The sequence below is a fragment of the Podarcis liolepis genome (assembly GCF_965112155.1).
Source record: "Podarcis liolepis genome assembly, chromosome: 5".
Lineage (NCBI taxonomy): Eukaryota > Metazoa > Chordata > Lepidosauria > Squamata > Lacertidae > Podarcis > Podarcis liolepis.
Genome location: NC_139556.1, coordinates 15,474,160 through 15,494,782, shown reverse-complemented (window position 1 = coordinate 15,494,782; position 20,623 = coordinate 15,474,160). Strand labels below are relative to the sequence as shown.

At 46.6% G+C, this 20,623-nt stretch overlaps 1 protein-coding gene across 1 annotated transcript in view; it reads left to right on the top strand.

Moving 5' to 3' along the window:
* Positions 1 to 20,623, top strand: part of PKD2L1 (polycystin 2 like 1, transient receptor potential cation channel) — a 53,360-nt gene that overhangs the window by 18,363 nt on the left and 14,374 nt on the right. Inside the window, exons 3-9 of the mRNA XM_083502515.1 lie at positions 2,119 to 2,246; positions 4,885 to 5,138; positions 6,886 to 7,110; positions 7,949 to 8,177; positions 11,400 to 11,570; positions 14,393 to 14,574; positions 19,531 to 19,651. Coding sequence (XP_083358641.1) covers positions 2,119 to 2,246; positions 4,885 to 5,138; positions 6,886 to 7,110; positions 7,949 to 8,177; positions 11,400 to 11,570; positions 14,393 to 14,574; positions 19,531 to 19,651 — 1,310 coding nt within the window. The remainder of the gene's footprint in view (positions 1 to 2,118; positions 2,247 to 4,884; positions 5,139 to 6,885; positions 7,111 to 7,948; positions 8,178 to 11,399; positions 11,571 to 14,392; positions 14,575 to 19,530; positions 19,652 to 20,623) is intronic.

Sequence of the window (20,623 nt, the reverse complement as noted above, 5' to 3'; positions counted from 1 at the left end):
ATAAGCCCCATCCTGCATAATTGGTCACATGACGCCAGTGGCATAGCGTGGGTTGTCAGCACCCAGGGCAAGGCAAGTAATTTGCGCCCCCTAACCCTAACCCCCAGATGTTGCGCCCGGTGCGGCCGGCCCCCCCTGCACCCCCCATGCTACGCCACTGCATGACGCAGTACATGCACACCATTTGAATAGCAAAGCCTATCAACTTGGGAGGGGCTCAATTTTTTTAGACCCCTCGGCCCCTAAGAGTTGGCTCCTATGTTTCAGATGCTAATTTCCAGCAACCAAACTCTGGCTATTAGCTGGGGCGGTTTCTCTCACCAGAGAGGTTTTCTTTTAGGAGTACAGACAGCCCCCCTGAAGCTAGGCTTCAGATGTGAGGAGCATTATGGATTCCACAAAAGTTTTGGTCTCGGCATGTTTGTTTTATATAATCGCTGCAATTTATTTATTCATTCATTTATTTATACATACCCCGCCCATCTGGCAGCTCCCAACAGAATATTAAAAACACGATAAAACATCAAACATTAAAAACTTCCCTAAACAGGGCTGCCTTCAGATGTCTTCTAAAAGTTAGATAGTTGTTTATTTCCTTGACATCTGGTGGGAGGGTGTTCCACAGGGTGGGTGCCACTACCGAGAAGGCCCTCTGCCTGGTTCCCTATAACCTCGCTTCTCGCAGTGAGGGAACCGCCAGAAGGCCCTTGGCCGTGGACCTCAGTGTCTGGGCTGAACAATGGGGGTGGTGATGCTCCTTCAGGGATACTGGGCTGAGGCTGTTTAGGGCTGTAAGGTCAGCACCAACACTTTGAATTGTGCTCAGAAACATACTGGGAGCCAATGTAGGTCTTTCAGGACTGGTGTTATATGGTCTCGGTGGCCACTCCCAGTTACCATATGCTGATATGCCAAAGGATCTGTCCTAAATGCCTCATTGCCCGTTAAACGGTCCCTTTAGGATCTATTGTATGTTGGAAACTCTGTAAAATGTGTTAAGGATATATATATATATTTTGCAGAGCAGAAAGGGAGGGCGGCAACCCTTGACTGCTGCAATGCTGGCTAATCTGCAGATCAGGTGCTTTCGATAGCCTGAGATTTTAGCCTGAGCCACAGAGCTTGCTAATGCTGTTTTCTTCCCCTTGATATAAAAGTTGAAATCTTTCACATTTTTATTGATATAGGCGCCATCAAGATTTTGCCTTTGTTGTAAATTCTGTATCATCAATGCTACCTAAGAAAGATTTTCCTATCACTCAAACCCCTTCCCATTCCTGCCTCGAGATACTCGAATAAAAAATGCCAATTTTAAAAAATATTAATATTTTATTGAAAGAATTTCATTTTTTAAGAAATACAATGATACAGAGAAAAAAAGGGGGGAGTGAGGAAAAAGTGTGTGTATATCAGGTAAAAAGGTAAAGGATCCCTGGACGGTTAAGTCCAGTCAAAGGCGACTATGGGGTTGTGGCGGTCATCTCGCTTTCAGGCTGAGGGAGCCGGCGTTTGTCCACAGACAGCTTTCCGTGTCATGTGGCCAGCATGACTTCTGGCGCAATGGAACACCGTGGTGGAAATCAGAGCGCATGGAAACGCCGTTTACCTTCCCGCCACAGCGGTACCTATTTCTCTACTTGCACTGGTGTGCTTTCAAATGGTAGGTTGGCAGGAGCTGGGACAGAGCAATGGGAGCTCACCCCGTCGCGGGGATTCGAACCGCCAACCTTTCGATCGGCAGGCCCAAGAGGCTCAGTGGTTTAGACCACAGCCCCACCCGCAATATAATATACTCCCATGCATTCTTATCTAGTGTTATTATCCTAATATGTATGTAGATATTAATTGCATACTTCGCCCTGTACAAACGCTTTCCAAGTGTTGTAATATTTATCCAAACAAAATCTAAATCTTTAAGCAGTCTGTTCATACTTTACGAGTGTTGTCATACTGTCAATCCATTGATCAATGGGGATCATATCTGCTTTCTTCCAGCTCATCAGTATAATAAAACTTACCTTCCTGCCCTAATATTGCGTACTTAAGCCAGTCAGGTGGAATGAATGTCTAAATCCTATTGAACTGCGACCTGTTTCCCCCAACCTGATTTATCTCTAGTGACTTATGGGATGACAAGTTCAAACGCCTATTACTACACCAAAGTGATGTCTGAACTCTTCTTGGAAACTCCTACGGATAGTGGTATCTCCTTCCAGGAGATTGGAAGCATGGCTGACTTTTGGAGGGTGAGTACCAAACAAGCTCTGGGTTTCCTGTGCCAGATTTTTCCTAGCAAACTGAAAGTGGCTCTCGTAAATTGGCTTGCGTGTCAAAGTCCCCAAGCCACCCTTCAAAATAATTCACAATTCACACATAATTTTTGTTCAAGGTGTTTGGCATAATTTTGGCCACAACTTTATTAAAATACATAAGCTGTGAGTGGTTGCTTAGGCATTGGTTAAGACTAACTGTCCCCCCGCCTGGGACAGAACTGACTTCCGAACTCCCTCGGAAGCCAGTGAAGGGAAAACAATATTGGGGAACAATGGAGCTGAGTCACGGGCCCTCACCGCTCATCCAACCTGCTCCCCAGGGCTTGCTGGCCCTGGTCTCATTTCAGGGATTGGACGAAATCGTGGCAAGCCCCTGGATTCCTTTAACGGAATTCCCTTCCACACCACCATTGGAGGGGCAGGCCCAGCCTATCCTTACCCCTCCTCCAACCAATTTTTATAACCAATGCCTAACCGCAACCTTACAAGTTGTGACAAATTGCTAAGTAGTAGGCAAAAACCAAATGGCACCAGCCAATCAGCCAAATGGACAAAATTCCTACTAGGCCCCTGCCCCGAGAGCAGACAACCCCATGGCAGGTATAGCAAGGTCAACCGGAACTCAGGGCGGGCGCGCAGGTGATCCGATGCCCTCAGCGAAAGAGAAAGCAAAAGCTGAGTGCCCCAATATTTAAAGCCTTTGGTCCCCATGCAATTTGCCCCAGCAACCCGACCATCCAATCGTTGCCCCAGGCCAGCTCACTTTTAACCTGCCTGGCAACAGAGGGTTGGCTTAGCAGACCCCACCGCAACACGTGCTCTCATTTCAAGGAGAACACGCTTTGTCATAACTAGCTGACTTACAAATCGGCACAGGTTTAACTGAAAGCTGTTCATCCAACAGCTCAAAATGGATTAGCAGGAACAGGGGAGAATTTTCATTCGGTCCACATTTGAAAGCAAATTTGTGCCTCCGGAACACGTGGATTTTGCATTCTTTGGATTTTGCACCTCTCCAAACTTTGCAAAACAATTCTTAGCTCCAAAAATGTTTAAAGAAGAAATGTGTGCCTTTTAGGTTTACATGTGCACTTAAAAATATTGCTATAGAATACATGTTTAAATATGTATTTTTGTGATAAAATGTGTATTTAAAAATCTTTGAAGACTCTTTTTTAAACATTCGAATGAAGGGAGAAAATGAATGGTATGAACCCATGTGATAGAGACCCAGGCCAGAAATAGAACGACCTATTCATCCCAGCTGATCAGGGTTCCTTTTCAATTTGTATAGACATCAAGCCTGCCTGGACTTGGGAATCAGTTGTGTTGGTGACTGCACAATGAGCTATGTGAGAAAATGTACACACAGCCCATGCCATCATGCGTTAGCAAGTTTGTGCACATGTCAGCTAGTAGCCCGTTGGCAAAGATACTTCCCCCAGCACACCCCCACCCTTGGGTGCTCAGAGTCATAACTCTTATCTGCTTGCCTCACCCCCAGTGCACTCCCAACTTGGCTCTGCTCCCCAACCTTTTAGGGAGGCCTGTTATACAAGGAGAGTCCTAACTACTCCCCATCCCCTTTTAAACTGAGATTCTCTGCAAACAGAACCCAATAATACAGTTAGCCATATGAGAAAGGCAGTTTTCCAGTAGGGCTGCTATACATGCAGGTTTTCCTGGACACATACGAGAATCGGGTTGCAAAAATGGCGCCCGGGCGGATTTTTGCTGAATCGGCAAAATGTCTGGGGAATCCGGATGTAGGGCAAGTAGGGCTGCATCAATAGGAGTATAGCATCTAGATCAAGGGAAGTAATAGTGCCACTGTATTCTGCTCTGGTCAGACCTCACCTGGAGTACTGTGTCCAGTTCTGGGCACCACAGTTCAAGAAGTACACTGACAAACTGGAACGTGTCCAGAGGAGGGCAACCAAAATGGTCAAAGGCCTGGAAACGATGCCTTATGAGGAACAGCTAAGGGAGCTGGGCATGTTTAGCCTGGAGAAGAGGAGATTAAGGGGTGATATGATAGCCATGTTCAAATATATAAAAGGATGTCACATGGAGGAGGGAGAAAGGTTGTTTTCTGCTGCTCCAGAGAAGCGGACACGGAGCAATGGATCCAAACTACAAGAAAGAAGATTCCACCTAAACATTAGGAAGAACTTCCTGACAGTAAGAGCTGTTTGACAGTGGAATTTGCTGCCAAGGAGTGTGGTGGAGTCTCCTACTTTGGAGGTCTTTAAGCAGAGGCTTGACAACCATATGTCAGGAGTGCTCTGATGGTGTTTCCTGCTTGGCAGGGGGTTGGACTCGATGGCCCTTGTGGTCTCTTCCAACTCTATGATTCTATGATTCTATGATTCTATGATTCTATGATTCTAGGGCGATTTCTTTTTTATAAAATGCTTTAAAAATCCAAGAAAAGCCCAAAAACTTGATGGGAGGAGGGGATGTTCCTCCCCAAAAGTTCCAACAACTTTGTGTGGATTTTGACTTTGGGGAATATGGCAGCCCTAGTTTCCAGTCTCTGGCCATTCTGTGTGCTGTTGCTGTCTTAGATCTCACGTCCTTCTTCTTGCCCCCTTCCTGCATATATCCGCAGTATACTCAAGGCCCTTTACTGGACAGCTTGTATTGGACCAAATGGTACAATAACGAATCTCTAGGCCACAACACTCAGTCGTACATCTATTACGAGAACTTGCTACTGGGGGTCCCACGAATGCGTCAACTGAAGGTGCAGAACAACTCGTGTGTGGTGCATGAAGACTTCAAGGAAGACATTTTTGGCTGTTATGATGTCTACAGTGAGGAGAAGGAAGACAGGTCCCCCTTTGGGCTCCTCAATGGAACAGCGTGAGTAGATCATAACTTCTGCCTTTCTTGAGTTTCACAAACTAAGAATTGGGTCATCCTCTCCACTGTTGGAAACAGGGCTGGATTTAGGTTTGATGAGACCCTAAGCCAATGAAGGTAATGGGGCCCTTTATATGTCCAGCTGCCCTTTGTCAACAACAAATGGGCGCTGTTTTTCACGTTGAATATATGCTATATGGTAATTTATGGACGTAATAGGTATCTAAAGCCATCTGCGCATGTTGCCATGCAACCAGTCCATGCAGAATGTAGGCACCCTATATATAGAAATGAGCAAACCAGTGATATTTTAGGGAACAGGCTAGCAGGCAGGGCCCATGACTTACATCACAGGAGCCTACACAGCACAAAACACTGTTGCTCTATGTAGGTTTTATTTTATTTGTTTTTTATCTTATATTTTGGAAATGTACATCCAGTTCCCCCCCCCTTTATTTTTTTGGGTGGCTATAACTTGTTTAGCTTATACGTAAATCTGGCACTGGTTGGAAAGCAAAAGTAACGTCTACGCCTTCTACGTTTTTCTGATGAAAATAGGCATGTTCTATTTTCTTTTTATTCTATTCATTATTTTATTCTGTTTATACCCCACCTATCTGACTGGGTTGCCCCAGCTACTCTGGGCAGGTTCCAAAATACATGAAAACATAATAAAACATTAAACATTTTTTTAAAACTTCCCTAGACAGGGCTGCCTTCAGGTGTCTTCTAAAGGTTGTATAGTTACTTATCTCCTTGGCTCGGAGGTCACATAACTCCATACCTTCTGACATTTCTCCGATGAAAATAGAGACATCCTAGGGATGTGGGCGACGCTGTGGGTTAAACCACAGAGCCTAGGACTTGCCGATCAGAAGGTCAATGGTTCGAATCCCCACGATGGGGTGAGCTCCTGGTGCTCGGTCCCTGCTCCTGCCAACCTAGCAGTTCGAAAGCACTCTTAAGTGCAAGTAGATAAATAGGTACCACTCCAGCGGGAAGGTAAATGGCGTTTCTGTGCGCTGCTCTGGTTTGCCAGAAGTGGCTTAGTCATGCTGGCCACATGACCCGGAAGCTCTACGCCAGCTCCCTCGGCCAATAAAGCGAGATGAGCACCGCAACCCCAGAGTCGGTCACGACTGGACCTAATGGTCAGGGGTCCCTTTACCTTTAGGGGAAAGTGGGACATTCCAAGATCAAATAAAAAACCAGGATGGCTTCTGTAAAGGTTGGCAGGAGCAGGGACCGAGCAACGGGAGCTCACCCCGTTGCGGGGATTCGAAACTCTGACCTTCTGATCGGCAAGTCCTAGGCTCTGTGGTTTAACCCACAGTGCCACCCGCGTCCCTTCAAGGTGATATTTCTTACCTTTAGATAAACCATGAACCCAGGGTTCGGATAACATGCTAAGCCTAACCATGGAGCCAGACAGGAGGACCTGTGGGAGAGCAAAGAGGCCAGCCATAATCTCCATTCTGAAAGCCTGTGCATTCACTCCAGGCCTTGTTTCGGTGCAGACTGAGCCAACGTCGCATAAAGTGTTCTGAAAATATTTGATGTAAAGAATATTGGCCGGAGTCCCAAGAACTGTGTTACTGGTTGTGTGCACCACTGGGGCATTAATTAAAATCTTGGGGGGGGGGGGATTCATGTGCAATATGAACATGGCATCCCAAGTCTGGAATAGATAACATTTTGGATTTGTCCATCAGCCGCCTCTTTCTCTTGTCGCGCCTTCTGTGTGCAGGTGGCAGTACCACACAGAGGAAGAGCTGGACGGTTCCTCTCACTGGGGCCGACTGACAAGTTACAGCGGAGGAGGCTATTACATGGATCTCAAAATGACGCGTCGGGAAAGCGCTAGAGCTCTCCGAGTCCTGAAAGAAAACTTGTGGCTGAATCGGGGAACTCGCGTGGTTTTCATTGACTTTTCTGTGTACAATGCCAATATCAACCTTTTCTGCGTCCTAAGGTGAGCGAGCAGCTCTTCCCTCTTCTCCTGTTCATTTCTGCGAAACCATCTATTACCCATTTCATATATCATTTAATGTGTCAATACAAAGGGAGGTTGTTAATATTGCAGTTGTTGTGTAAGGAATTGTTATCTTAACTGGAGTGCGATTGAAATTAATAAGACTTTGGAATGTAGAAATAAAGAAAATCGTCAAACCATCAATTCTAGTACACCGGGGGGGGGGGTCATAGCTTTCGTTTCCCTTTTCTTGCAAGGAATCCTATTCAAAATAAAGGAATTTCCCTTAAAAAAAGGAAAACATTGACAGCTGGGGGGTGTCACCTAAATTACAGTGGTACCTCGGGTTACAGACGCTTCAGGTTACAGACACTTCAGGTTACAGACTCCGCTAACCCAGAAATAGTACCTCGGGTTAAGAACTTTGCTAAAGGATGAGAACAGAAATCGTGCGGCAGCAGCGGGAGGCCTCATTAGCTAAAGTGGTTCTTCAGGTTAAGAACAGTTTCAGGTTAAGAATGGACCTACAGAACTAATTAACTTCTTAACCCGGCGTACCACTGTATTTAATTTGGTATCAGGATGATTGGTATTAGTAATTGTATTATAATTTGGCATTGTTATAATGAGGCTGTTATTGGAATGCAATTGAAAACTAATAAGAGTTATTACCAAAGACTGCAGAATAGTTACGAAACCAATTTGCAGAGCGGGTGAGTTCATCTTTCAATCACGTTTTGTTTATATGCCTATTGATCTGCCATTCTTCTTTGAGGCACGTCAATGGAAAATGCAGCATTGGTTTTTGCCCATACGCATCCTCTTCCCTCCATATTAGGCTAGTGATTGAATTCCCAGCCACCGGTGGAGCCATCCCTTCGTGGCAGATCCGAACAGTAAAGCTCCTCCGCTACGTCAGCACCTGGGACTTCTTCATTGTCGCTTGCGAGATCGTCTTCTGCGTCTTCATCTTCTACTACGTGGTGGAAGAGATCTTGGAGCTGCGCATTCACAGGCTCAAGTACTTCACCAGTATCTGGAACATCTTGGACATTGTTGTCATATTGGTGAGATTTCATTCCATTCATATTGAATGCACCATTGAATGACTACACAGGAAAGACACATAGCTTGGGTCCAAGAAGGCCACAACTTTTATTGATGACAGGTGAAGGGTTTGGCAAGGTATTGGGTAACTAATTTGACCATCAGCCTGCCTGCTGAGCTATACAGTGGTACCTCGAGTTAAGTACTTAATTTGTTCCGGAGGTCCATTCTTAACCTGAAACTGTTCTTAAGCTGAAGCACCACTTTAGCTAATGGGGCCTCCCGCTGCCGCCGCACCACCGGAGCACAATTTCTGTTCTCATCCTGAAGCAAAGTTCTTAACCCGAGGTAATATTTCTGGGTTAGCGGAGTCTGTAACCTGAAGCGTCTGTAACCTGAAGCGTATGTAACCCGAGGTACCACTGTATACCGTTTGGGGTCAACCCGAGGAGAAGAGGACATAATGACACGCATCAAGGAGGTCTCCCCTGTGAGATTGACACCTTGAAGAGTGCTATGGCCCCCACCCCTGCCTGGGTGTCAGGAATGAGTCAGCTCCAAGCGAAAGGTTGCATCTTAATGCAGAAAACAGCCAGGAACAGAGAGGCTGCTTTGATGTTAGTCAGACAGAGGAAAGCCGGCAGCTGCATACTCCAGCTCCTCCTGACCTTGATGTGCAAGCTGATGTCAGGAATGGAGAGCAGGCTAGAACGCTGTCAAAGCTCGCCGGAAGCACAAACAGGCAGGGAAGAGTTAAGAGACAGCCTCTCAGAGAATGGGGAAGAGGCGGGAGCTGACCCACTCAGTCCGAGATCTCGATGAATGAGAGTGCTGCAAGATAGGAAGCAAAACAAATGATGTCAGAAGCGAAAGTTCAGTTGCTTCTGGTCATGCAGTCTTCAGAAGGGTCGTCTTGAATAATGGTGCCGGAGGCTTTGTTCAAGCCGCCCGGAGCTATCTGGGGTTTGTTTGGTTTTTTTGCAATAATAATAATTATAATAATAATAATTTATTATTTATACCCAGCCCATCTGGCTGGGCCTCCCCAGCCACTCTGGGCGGCTTCCATAAAAACCAAAAATACAGTAAAATATCACACGTTAAAAACTTCCCTGAACAGGGCTGCCTTAAGATGTCTTCTGAATGTCAGGTAGTTGTTTATCGCTTTGACATCTGCTGGAAGGGCGTTCGACAGGGCGGGCGCCACTACCGAGAAGGCCCTCTGCCTGGTTCCCTGTAGCTTTGCTTCTCGCAATGAGGGAACCGCCAGAAGGCCCTCGGCGCTGGACCTCAGCGTCCGGGCAGAATGATGGGGGTGGAGACGCTCCTTCAGGTACACTGGACCGAGGCCGTTTAGGGCTTTAAAGGTCAGCACCAGCACTTTGAATTGTGCTCAGAAACATACCGGGAGCCAATGTAGGTCTTTCAAGACCGGTGTTATATGGTCCTGGCGGCCGCCCCCAGTCACCAGTCTAGCTGCCGCATTCTGGATTAGTTGTAGTTTCCGAGTCACCTTCAAAGGTAGCCCCATGTAGAGTGCATTGCAGTAGTCCAAGCGGGAGATAACCAGAGCATGCACCACTCTGGTGAGACAGTCCACAGGCAGATAGGGTCTCAGCCTACGTACCAGATGGAGCTGGTAAACAGCTGCCCTGGACACAGATTTGACCTGTGCCTCCATGGACAGCTGTGAGTCCAAAATGACTCCCAGGCTGCACACCTGGTCCTTCAGGGGCACAGTTACCCCATTCAGGACCAGGGAATCCTCAACACCTGCCCGCCTCCTGTCCCCCCAAAACAGTACTTCTGTCTTGTCAGGATTCAACCTCAATCTGTTAGCTGCTATCCATCTTCCAACCGCCTCCAGACACTCACGCAGGACCTTCACCGCCTTCACTGGTTCTGATTTAAAAGAGAGGTAGAGCTGGGTATCATCCGCATACTGATGAACACCCAGCCCAAACCTCCTGATGATCTCTCCCAGCGGCTGCATGCAAATGTTGAAAAGCATGGGGGAGAGGACAGAACCCTGGGGCACCCCACAAGTGAGAGCCCAGGGGTCTGAACACTCATCCCCCACCACCACTTTCTGAACACGGCCCAGGAGGAAGGAGCGGAACCACTGTATGACAGTGCCCCCCGCTCCCAGCCCCTCAAGACGGTCCTCCTTTTTAATTAGCTACGCTTACTTGTGTTATCAAGCTGAGAACCTGGACTCCTGACACTGGGCTTCCAGACAAAAGCAGCTCCTCCTGGATCCCTTTAATAGGATACCTCTGCACTTTTAGAGGGGCAGGTGGAGGCTGCAACAGCCCCTCCACCAAAGACTAAGGTTGTCCGGGAGCTGACAAGGAGAGCAGCGCAGATCAGAGAAAGACAGGGAAACAACATACCCTCCAACATTCCACTGATGAAAATAGGGACGTCCTAAGCAAAAGGGGGACATTCTGGGGTCAAATCAGAAACTGGGACAGCTTCTGTAAATCTGGGACAGTCCCTGGAAAAAAGGGACACTTGGATTTAGGTTTGATGAGGCCCTGGGTAATGGGGCCCTTTATATGTCCAGCTGTCCTTTGTCAACAACAGATTGTCACTGTTTTTTGTGTTGAATATATGCTATATGGTAATTTATGGACCTCATAGGTATCGAAAGCCATTTGCACATAACAAAATATGTATTTTAATATTAGATAACAGGTACAACAGCCTGACCTAAAATTCAACAGTGCTGATAGAAATCAGCAAACCAGTGATATTTTAGGGAGCAGGCTAGCAGGCGGGGCCCATGTCTTACATCATAGGAGCCTACACAACATCAGTACCTGCTGCATGTAGGTTTTATTTGTTTTTTATCTTATATTTTGGAAATGTACATCCAGGGTTTTTTTCTTTAATTTTTTTAAAGAAAGTGGGGCCCTAAGCTATAGCTTGTTTAGCTTATAGGTAAATCCAGCACTGGTGGTATGCAATATGCGAAGCAGCTGACTATGTTAAGTATGATTGCAATCTCACCTTTGCAGAAATCATATGTCTTTCTCGACTAATTAGCAGGCGACAAGAGAAACTGCCCTGCCCCAGTAGTCTTCATTCGAAAATGAACCTTCACCTAATGAACCTTCATTGGGACACCTTCATTGGGAGGGTGTGATAGGGCATGGTATCTTTCCTAGGCACCAAGCACAAGAATGATGAGGCTCCACTCTCTGTAGAATTTCCTTTAAATCCCAGGCTTTCCCCCTCAGCTTTCTATTGTAGCCATCGGATTCCACATCTTTCGCACCATTGAGGTCAACAGGTTGATGGGACAGCTTCTGAGAAACCCCAGCATCTATGCGGACTTTGAATTCCTGGCTTTTTGGCAGACTCAGTACAACAACATGAACGCTGTGAACTTGTTCTTTGCCTGGATCAAGGTATCTATCTATCTATCTATCTATCTATCTATCTATCTATCTATCTATCATCTATTATCTATCTAACATCTATCTATCTATATCTATCTATCTATATCTATCTATCTATCTATCTATCTATCTATCTATCATCTATCATCTATCATCTATCATCTATCATCTATCATCTATCATCTATCATCTATCATCTATCTATCTATCTATCTATCTATCTATCTATCATCTAGCTATCTATCTATGATCTATCTATGATCTATCTATCATCTATCTATCATCTATCTATCATCTATCTATATCTATCATATATCTATTATCTATCTATCTATCTATCTATCTATCATATATCTATTATCTATCTATCTATCTATCTATCTATCTATCTATCTATCTATCTATCATCTATCTATCATCATCTATCTATCATCTGTCTATCTATCATCTGTATATTTATCTATCTGATTTCTATACTGCCCTTCATCTGAGGATCACAGGGCGATTTACAAGGTAAAAACTTGGCTTCCTGACTATGAATCTGTCTGTTGTCAGCCAAAGATTCCAGCGCTCCTAGGATGGAGGATCTACATTATGCATAGAATCGTAGAAGGGACCCCAAGCGCCATCTAAGCCAAGCCCTGCAGAAATCTCAACTAATGCATCTGTGATAGATGGCTATCCAGCCTTTGCTTCTGAACCTCCAAGGAAGGAGAGTTCACAACCTCTCAAGGGAGACCGTTCCACTATTGAACAACTCTTATTGTCAGGAAGTTCTTCCTGATGTTTAGTTGGGGTCTCCTTTCTTGTAACTTGAAGCCATGGGTTCTGGTTCCACTCTCCAGAGCAGGAGAAAACAGGCTTGTTCCCTCCTCCATGTGACAGCCCTTCAGATACTTGAAGATGTCTATCATATCTCTGCTCATTCTCCATCACCCTCATCTTCTCCCCTGCCCTCCAAGGGTGCCATCTCTAGGGGACCCTGGGTGCTCGAGCACCCACCAAAATTTTTGGGTGGGTGCCCAGCACCCACACCGCATGGCCCCCAAAGCAACTTCTGGTGCCTCATGAAACACCAGAATTCACGTCCGAGGCACACAGCAGAGCGGAAATACAGGGCAAACCACATGCTGTATTGAATGAATACAGGATGTAGTATTTTACATTGAAATGCGGGATGATCCTGTATTCTACAGGATGGGTGGCAACTGTACCACAGCAACTGGAAACCATAGCTGTCAAGCGTCCCTTATTTGGAGGGACAGTCCCTTATCCCAGCGCCGTGTCCCGCTGCTGTCCCTTATTGATGGATGTCCCTTAAATTTACCGGGTTTCAAAGCAAGCAGCTCCTCTCCCTCCCTCCCTGCCGGCCAGGGAGGAGGGAGGCTGCAATTGTGTTGCTTGGCTGCCCGGCCCGGCACCCTCCAGCCTCCTCTCACCAGAGGAGAGGAGAGCGAGGGCAACCATAGAGAAAGCAGTTCAGAGAGAGGAAGAAGAGGAGGAGGCGGAGGTGCAGGCAGGTGTTCCAAGGGCTACAAGGGAAGGACCGCAAGCGCTTCTCCCATAGATTTGTAGTGGTAGACTAGCATAGATGGTCTGATCTGCGGGTTTACTTCGGGTGCTATTCCTCCCACCCCACCTGATGAAACTGAGAGCTGCAGGTGGAGCATGAGAGAAAAGATACAGAACTGCAGCAGCATCTTCGTAGCTTGGACTTCGTTTTGCGCGAAAAGTGGTTGCTGCATGTAGTTATTTCATTGCAGTGTTTCATCGGCTGGTGTCTTGAGCAGCAACCTCTGGAAATGAAGGGCTAAAAACCGGCGCTGCTCTCCAAAATTATCTGGTCCCTTTTAACTCGTTGGCTAAAATCCCTTATTTTGGCTGCTGGTCCTTTATTTTCAAGGCTGCTGGTCCCTTATTTCCAAATCTGTAAGTTGACAGCTCTGCTGGAAACGTGCTGGAAACGGACCCCTCGACACTTTTAACTGTGGTTCTTTACAAGGCATATCATTTTCCCTCTCTGGTTTTTGGCAAAAACTATTTATGCGCTGTACTCAAGCTGGCTGAGGACGGCATGCTTTCATTGGCTGGGTGAAGCCCTGAGTAGTTCAAAAGTCATTCAGGTTTCACTGCTCCATTGAAGGCTAAGGCGGCAGCTGCTGGCCAGACAATATGGGGTGAATGCGTTTTAAATGTTGAAATGAGAAATTTCCAGGGCGACAAAACTTGCAGAGGGAGCCACCTACTGGATGTTGTGTGCAATGTCTGCCCCTTTTGTCATGAATAAAACAGGCCTGTTCGGAAAACTGTCGCACAACCACAGTACAACCCCTTACAACCTGATACACATACAGACAACCCCATTTTGGAGGGGACATTTTCTATTTTCACCAGAGGTGTGTAGGAGACTATGGAACAGACACACCCTGCTCCCTCAAACCATCAGCCACAGAAGACCTGCATCTGAGGTACAGTGGTACCTCAGGTTAAGTACTTAATTCGTTCTGGAGGTCCGCTCTTAACCTGAAACTGTTCTTAACCTGAAGCACCACTTTAGCTAATGGGGCCTCCTGCTGCCGTCGCGCTGCCAGAGCACGATTTCTGTTCCCATCCTGAAGCAAAGTTCTTAACCTGAAGCAGTATTTCTGGGTTAGCAGAGTCTGTAACCTGAAGCATATGTAACCTGAAGCATATGTAACCTGAGGTACCACTGTATACCATTAGCTCCCTGTCAATCTTTGTCACTTGAGAGGAAGTCCATAAATTCCCCCAGGCTTTCTCCTCATCCCATCTCACCTTAACCTGTCCTTCTCTTTTCCTTCCCCATCCAGATATTTAAATACATTAGCTTTAACAAAACGATGACACAGCTCTCCTCCACCTTAGCCCGCTGCGCGAAGGACATCCTAGGCTTTGCCATCATGTTCTTCATCGTCTTCTTTGCCTACGCCCAGCTGGGATACCTTCTCTTCGGGACCCAAGTGGAAAACTTCAGCACCTTTGTCAAATGCATGTGAGTGGGCCTCCTTTTCCTTCTCCTCCTCCTCACCCTCCTTTAAGGTTTTGGGTCCCATGCCACCACATAGGTTGGTAAGCACTGAATTGTACCGCATCACACACCTGCTCTATGTTTTATAGTGTGTGCCTGATTGCGTAGACTAGCGTGTATGGGGTTTGTTTGTTCTCCTGTTTGCTTGTTTGTTTAGACTGCTTAATCAGAAAACTTTCCAATTACAGTGGTGCCCCGCAAGACGAATGCCTCGCAAGATGAAAAACTCGCTAGACGAAAGGGTTTTTTGTTTTTTGAGCTGCTTCGCAAGACGAATTTCCCTATGGGCTTGCTTTGCAAGACGAAAACGTCTTGCAAGTTTGTTTCCTTTTTCTTAACACCGTTAATACAGTTGCGACTTGACTTCGAGGAGCAACTCATAGAACGCGGTGTGGTAGCCTTTTTTGAGGTTTTTGGTGATTTTTGAAGCTTTTCCAAAACTTTTCCGACACCGTGCTTCGCAAGACGAAAAATTCGCTAGACGAAAAAACTCGCGGAACGAATTAATTTCGTCTTGCGAGGCACCACTGTAAGTAATGTTGGTAAGTGAATAACCTTTCTCTCAGGACTGGAGTTCAGCTTCCAGACCAACTCGGAGCTGGGCGATATATCGATATATCATCCAAAACTGGTTTGAACTCCATACAGTGGTACCTTGGTTCTCAAACTTAATCCGTTCTGGAAGTCTGTTCCAAAACCAAAGTGTTCCAAAACCAAGGCATGCTTTCCCATAAAAAGTAATGCAAAATGGATTAATCTGTTCCAGACTTTTAAAAACAACCCCTACAACAGCAATTTAACATGAATTTTACTATCTAACAAGACCATTGATCCATAAAACAAAAGCAATAAACAGTGTACTGTTGTCAATCAATCAATCAATCAAAAAAATCTTCCAGTAGCATCTTAGAGACCAACTAAGCTTGTTCTTGGTATGAGCTTTCATGTCTCTAAGGTGCTACTGGAAGAATTTTTTTTTATTTTGTTTCGACTATGGCAGACCTGTTGGGATTTTGACTACATGCAATTCTGTGCAGCTTCACACAGAATCAATTAAGAGTTGGCAGACAGCCAAGGATGACTGAGGAGTTATCTGCCTGGAAATATGGGACCCTGGAAACAGCTTTACCATTGGTTAAGGTCCCACACAGGCATGATGATTTATGACCTTACTGACTGGAATGTGTTGGTTGGTCAGTGTGGTGTTCTGAGAGTCATTTGGAGTTTGTTAAGAGAGAGCTACAGTGGTGCCTCGCAAGACGAAAAGAATCCGTTCTGTGATTCTCTTCGTCTAGCGGTTTTTTCGTCTTGCGAAACAAGCCCATTGAAGGATTAGCGGATTAGCGCTATTAGCGGCTTTTAGCAGCTTATCTGCTGATCGGATCAGCTGATAAGCGGCTTAGCGGCTTAGAAAAGGGGGGGGGGAAACCCAGCAGGAACTCGCAAGACATTGTCGTCTTGCGAAGCAAGCCCATAGGAAATTCGTCTTGTGAAGCACCTCCAAAACGGAAAACTCTTTCGTCTAGCGAGTTTTCCGTCTTGCGAGGCATTCATCTTGCGGGGCACCACTGTAGTTAAGATCTGTGTATCTGTTCTGTTCTTGTATATAGTAACTTGAAGTCTGCTGTAAATAATAAACACCTCTAAGTAATCAAGTTACTGGTAGCAACGTCTTGTTCCTGCTTCGTCCATCCTGCCTGCAACTGATTGCTTTTGAAAACTCTGCGTATGCTCCGCTAAGGTCTGGCTAAGGTCCTGCAACAGGTCAAAGTTGCAAAACACCAATAAGACCAACACGGCTACCTACCTGTAATCAATCAATCAGTAGCTGAACTGGGTTCCACAGTCACAAAAACAAACCAAAAATGAGCCACAAAAAAAAAAAAACCAAATAAATAGCAAAAACCAGGCAGACCTCAGTGTAACACTCAAAACGGAAGCGTAACACTCAAAATGGAGCACGTTTGGCTTCCGAAAAATGTTTGCAAACCGGAACACTTACTTCCAGGTTTGCAGTGTTTGGGTTCCAAGTTGTTTGAGTGCCAAGGTGTTTGAGAATCAAGGAACCACTGTATTGTGATATCAGTTTCATAATTTTTGACCTGCCAACAGTGCTTTTTTCCGGGGGGGGGGACACAGGGGGACGTGTATGTCAGCATTCGGGGGTCAAAAGGCCAGGTGGCTAGCCCCCAGCACGCTCGTCTCCCTCTCAGCCTTCACGCTGCAGGGATTCATCGACCTCTGGCTCCAACGTAAATCAGCGACTCAAGCTTGCTGCCTTGAGCACACTATACGTACAGTGGTGCCTCGCAAGATGAAAAGAATCTGTTCTGCGAGTCTCCTCGTCTTGTGGTTTTTTCGTCTTGCGAAGCAAACCCATTAGCGGCTTAGCGAATTAGCGCTATTAGCGGCATAGCGGGCTTAGCGGATCAGCTGATAAGCGGCTTAGCGGCTTAGCAGATCAGCTGTTAAGCGGCTTAGAGGATCAGCTGATAAGCGGCTTAGCGGATCAGCTGTTAAGCGGCTTAGCGGCTTGGGAAAAAGGGGGGGTAGGGAAAAAACCCTGCAGGAACTCGCAAGACATTTTCGTCTTGCGAAGCAAGCCCATAGGAAATTCGTTTTGCGAAGCACCTCCAAAACCCTTTCGTCTAGCGGGTTTTCCGTCTTGCGAGGCATTCGTCTTGCGGGGCACCACTGTAACAGAGTAAGCTGCACAACAGAAGAGGCTGGAGGCTTGTGGATACATACGAAAACTACGGATTTATTTTACATAAATCAGAAGAAAGAAACATGTCACCTCTCCTTGCTGTCTTCACGGAGAGAGTCTCAAAACAAAAGTAACACAGTGGAAGTTCCGCTTACGCCAGCAAACTGTGCTGAAATGTAAACGGACATGTGACACGCTACAATCCCATGTTAGCAACAAAAGGTGGAATGGAATCTCCCAACAGTGTACCCCTAAACATTTTGTGTGGCCAACTGACCGACCGATGGACCGACATTCCAGCTGTCTCCGCAGTAGCAGCATGGACTGGAGCTCCATCATTCTCCCCTCTGGTGCTCAGGGAGGGGAGTCCGGGGCGGCCGCAGTGGAGGCGACGGTGCTGCTCCCCCTCCTTCTCGCTCAAGCCAACCCCATCGTCGCCCTTCCCGTCCTCTCAGCGCCACCTTTGCCACCTTGAGTCCCTCATCCAGGGATTGGGGGGAGGGAGGGGCAGGGGGAGGAGCCAAAATGAGAGTACTCCTAAACATTTTTTAGGGGAAAAAGCACCGCCTAGCAATATATCGCGAAACAGGTAAACTCTGTTGCCTCAGCTCTCCCCTGCCTCATGCAGGGGCAGCAAATCCCAAGAGCAGGTGCCAATAAAAAATCACGGTGTGGGGAAAACCATGAAGCCAGCCAGTGCCTCTACAATAGCTCCATATATTTATATATATATATATCAGTATATTGTGATGCTTAACTGGTGATATACCACAATGTTGGAAACCAGATATCGCCCAGCCCTAGAACAACTCTGCAGGATGGACCCATTTCACCAAGCCACAGAGTTCAGTATTTGAAGGAATAACCATACAAAGCTGTCACATGCAAATCTAAGTACAGTGGTGCCTCGCAAGACGAAAAGAATCCGTTCTGTGATTCTCTAGCGGTTTTTTCGTCTTGCGAAGCAAGCCCATTGACGGATTAGCGGATTAGCGCTATTAGCGCTATTAGTGGCTTTTAGCGGCTTATCGGATCAGCTGATAAGCGGCTTAGCGGCTTAGAAAAAGGGGGAGGGGAAAAACCGCAGGAACTCGCAAGACATTGTCGTCTTGCGAAGCTAGCCCATAGGAGATTTGTTTGCCAAAGCACCTCCAAAACGGAAAACTCTTTCGTCTAGCGAGTTTTCTGTCTTGCGAGGCATTCGTCTTGCGGGGCACCACTGTGCTTTATATCGGGGGGGGGGTATATTTTAAATTCACAGGATAGCCATCTGTCAGGATGCTGCCAGTGGCTCCCGGATGGTTGCCCAAGAAAGTATAAAGACAAGGGAAAGTTTCCTACCATCCTTTTTTTGTTTCAGTCTTTACAGAGAGAGACTATAGAGTCCAGCTTCTTGGATAAGGGCATTGTCCCAAATGAATCCCCACCCCTATCTCTCCCACCTCCTCATTCATCAATATCATCATCACCTCATCTACGGGTGCTGCTATGTGCCCTCTGTCTTTGAGCTCTTTACTCTTCTACTTTTAAGGCTCACCGGGTTCTGGGAGATGGAATGCTTTCTAATGACAACACGTCAGCTGGGTGTTGTTCCAGCTCTCCCATGATTTCTCAGCTTCCCCGCTCGTCTGCCTCTGAGCTGCTACCTCCCTCAACTCACTGTTGTGAATCTATACTGTCTTCCTCTTCCTCCTTCCTGGAAGGGTCAGGATGGGAAGGTGGTCTCCACCATTCCCCCTCTTCCCAGTCCCTGACACCTTCTGACCCTAATCTCTCTCATTAAGGATATCATAAGCTATTACGGATGCAAGCAGCCCCCCACTTTCTGCTTGAATTTGGCCCGACAGGTTGACCTGTCCTGCACCTGATGCCCAGTGATTTCAGGAAATGGACAGGTGGTTCTTGTTTGGTCCAAACTACTTCATGGACCAAATGGGGAGGCCTGGTGGGACGAAGAGGTTCCCCACTGAGGCACTAACCTTACAACTTCAGTTATATGTTTTGTGCACAGAAGGTTCTGTCATGGGAAGTAGGGATCCTACAAGCCCAGCACAACACTACAAAGCTCTACTTCTAGACTGCCGAAGCCCTGAGCTCCTCCATTCAAGGTCTAGGGATGAACTGTGACATATTTACCACTTGAACTTATTTTCTGCACCCAGCGAAGCATTCTGCCATACATTGCTGACCCTCACCCTCTTCCTACCTTCCAGCTTCACCCAGTTTCGAATAATCCTCGGCGACTTTGACTACAACGCCATTGACAACGCTAACCGGGTCTTGGGGCCGATATATTTTGTCACCTACGTCTTCTTTGTCTTCTTTGTGCTGTTGGTAAGTTGTGCGTTATTGCTTTCTATTGCTCCTGCCAACCTAGCAGTTCAAAAGCACGTCAAAGTGCAAGTAGATAAATAGGTACCGCTCCGGTGGGAAGGTAAATGGCGTTTCCGTGCGCTTCTCTGGTTTGCCAGAAGCAGCTTAGTCATGCTGGCCACATGATCTGGAAGCTGTACGCCGGCTCCCTCGGCCAATAAAGCGAGATGAGCGTCGCAACCCCAGAGTTGGCCACGACAGGACCTAATGGTCAGGGGTCCCTTTACCTTTTACAGAGATTACTGCTGTTTCTCAAGTCTCCCTATTTTCCAGGGACAGTCCTGGATTTACAGAAGCTGTCCCTGTTTCTGATTTGATCCCGGAATGCCCCACTTTCCCTTAAGACATCCCTTTTCTCTTTGGAAAAATGTTGGAGGGTATGAAGTGATGTGAGCTCTGAGCCAAGCAGATAGGAGCAAATGCATTGGTATCTTGCAAAGAGATGAAGCTGCGAAAAAGCCGGCTGGAAACCACTCCAAGACCTCCTGCGTTTTGGAATATATTAGATGCTGTTCTCAAGTTATACACCATCAGGCAAGCAAGCAAGCAAGCAAACAAACAAACAAACAGATTATTGTCACAACAGTTCAATGTAGGGCTTTGTTCTAGATTTGGGAAGTATCTCTGCTTTACACCAACAAAATATTGCAAACAAGATGGCAGGAGTCCCAGCTTGGCCTCGTGACCATGGGAAGCCCGGGGCTGTGGGTGCCATGCCAGTGTGGTGTAGTGGTTAAGAGCAGTAGACTCGTAATCTGGTGAACCGGGTTCGCTTCCCCGCTCCTCCACATGCAGCTGCTGGGTGACCTTGGGCTAGTCACACTTCTCTGAAGTCTCTCAGCCCCACTCACCTCACAGAGTGTTTGTTGTGGGGGAGGAAGGGAAAGGAGAATGTTAGCCGCTTTGAGACTCCTTCAGGTAGTGAGAAAGTGG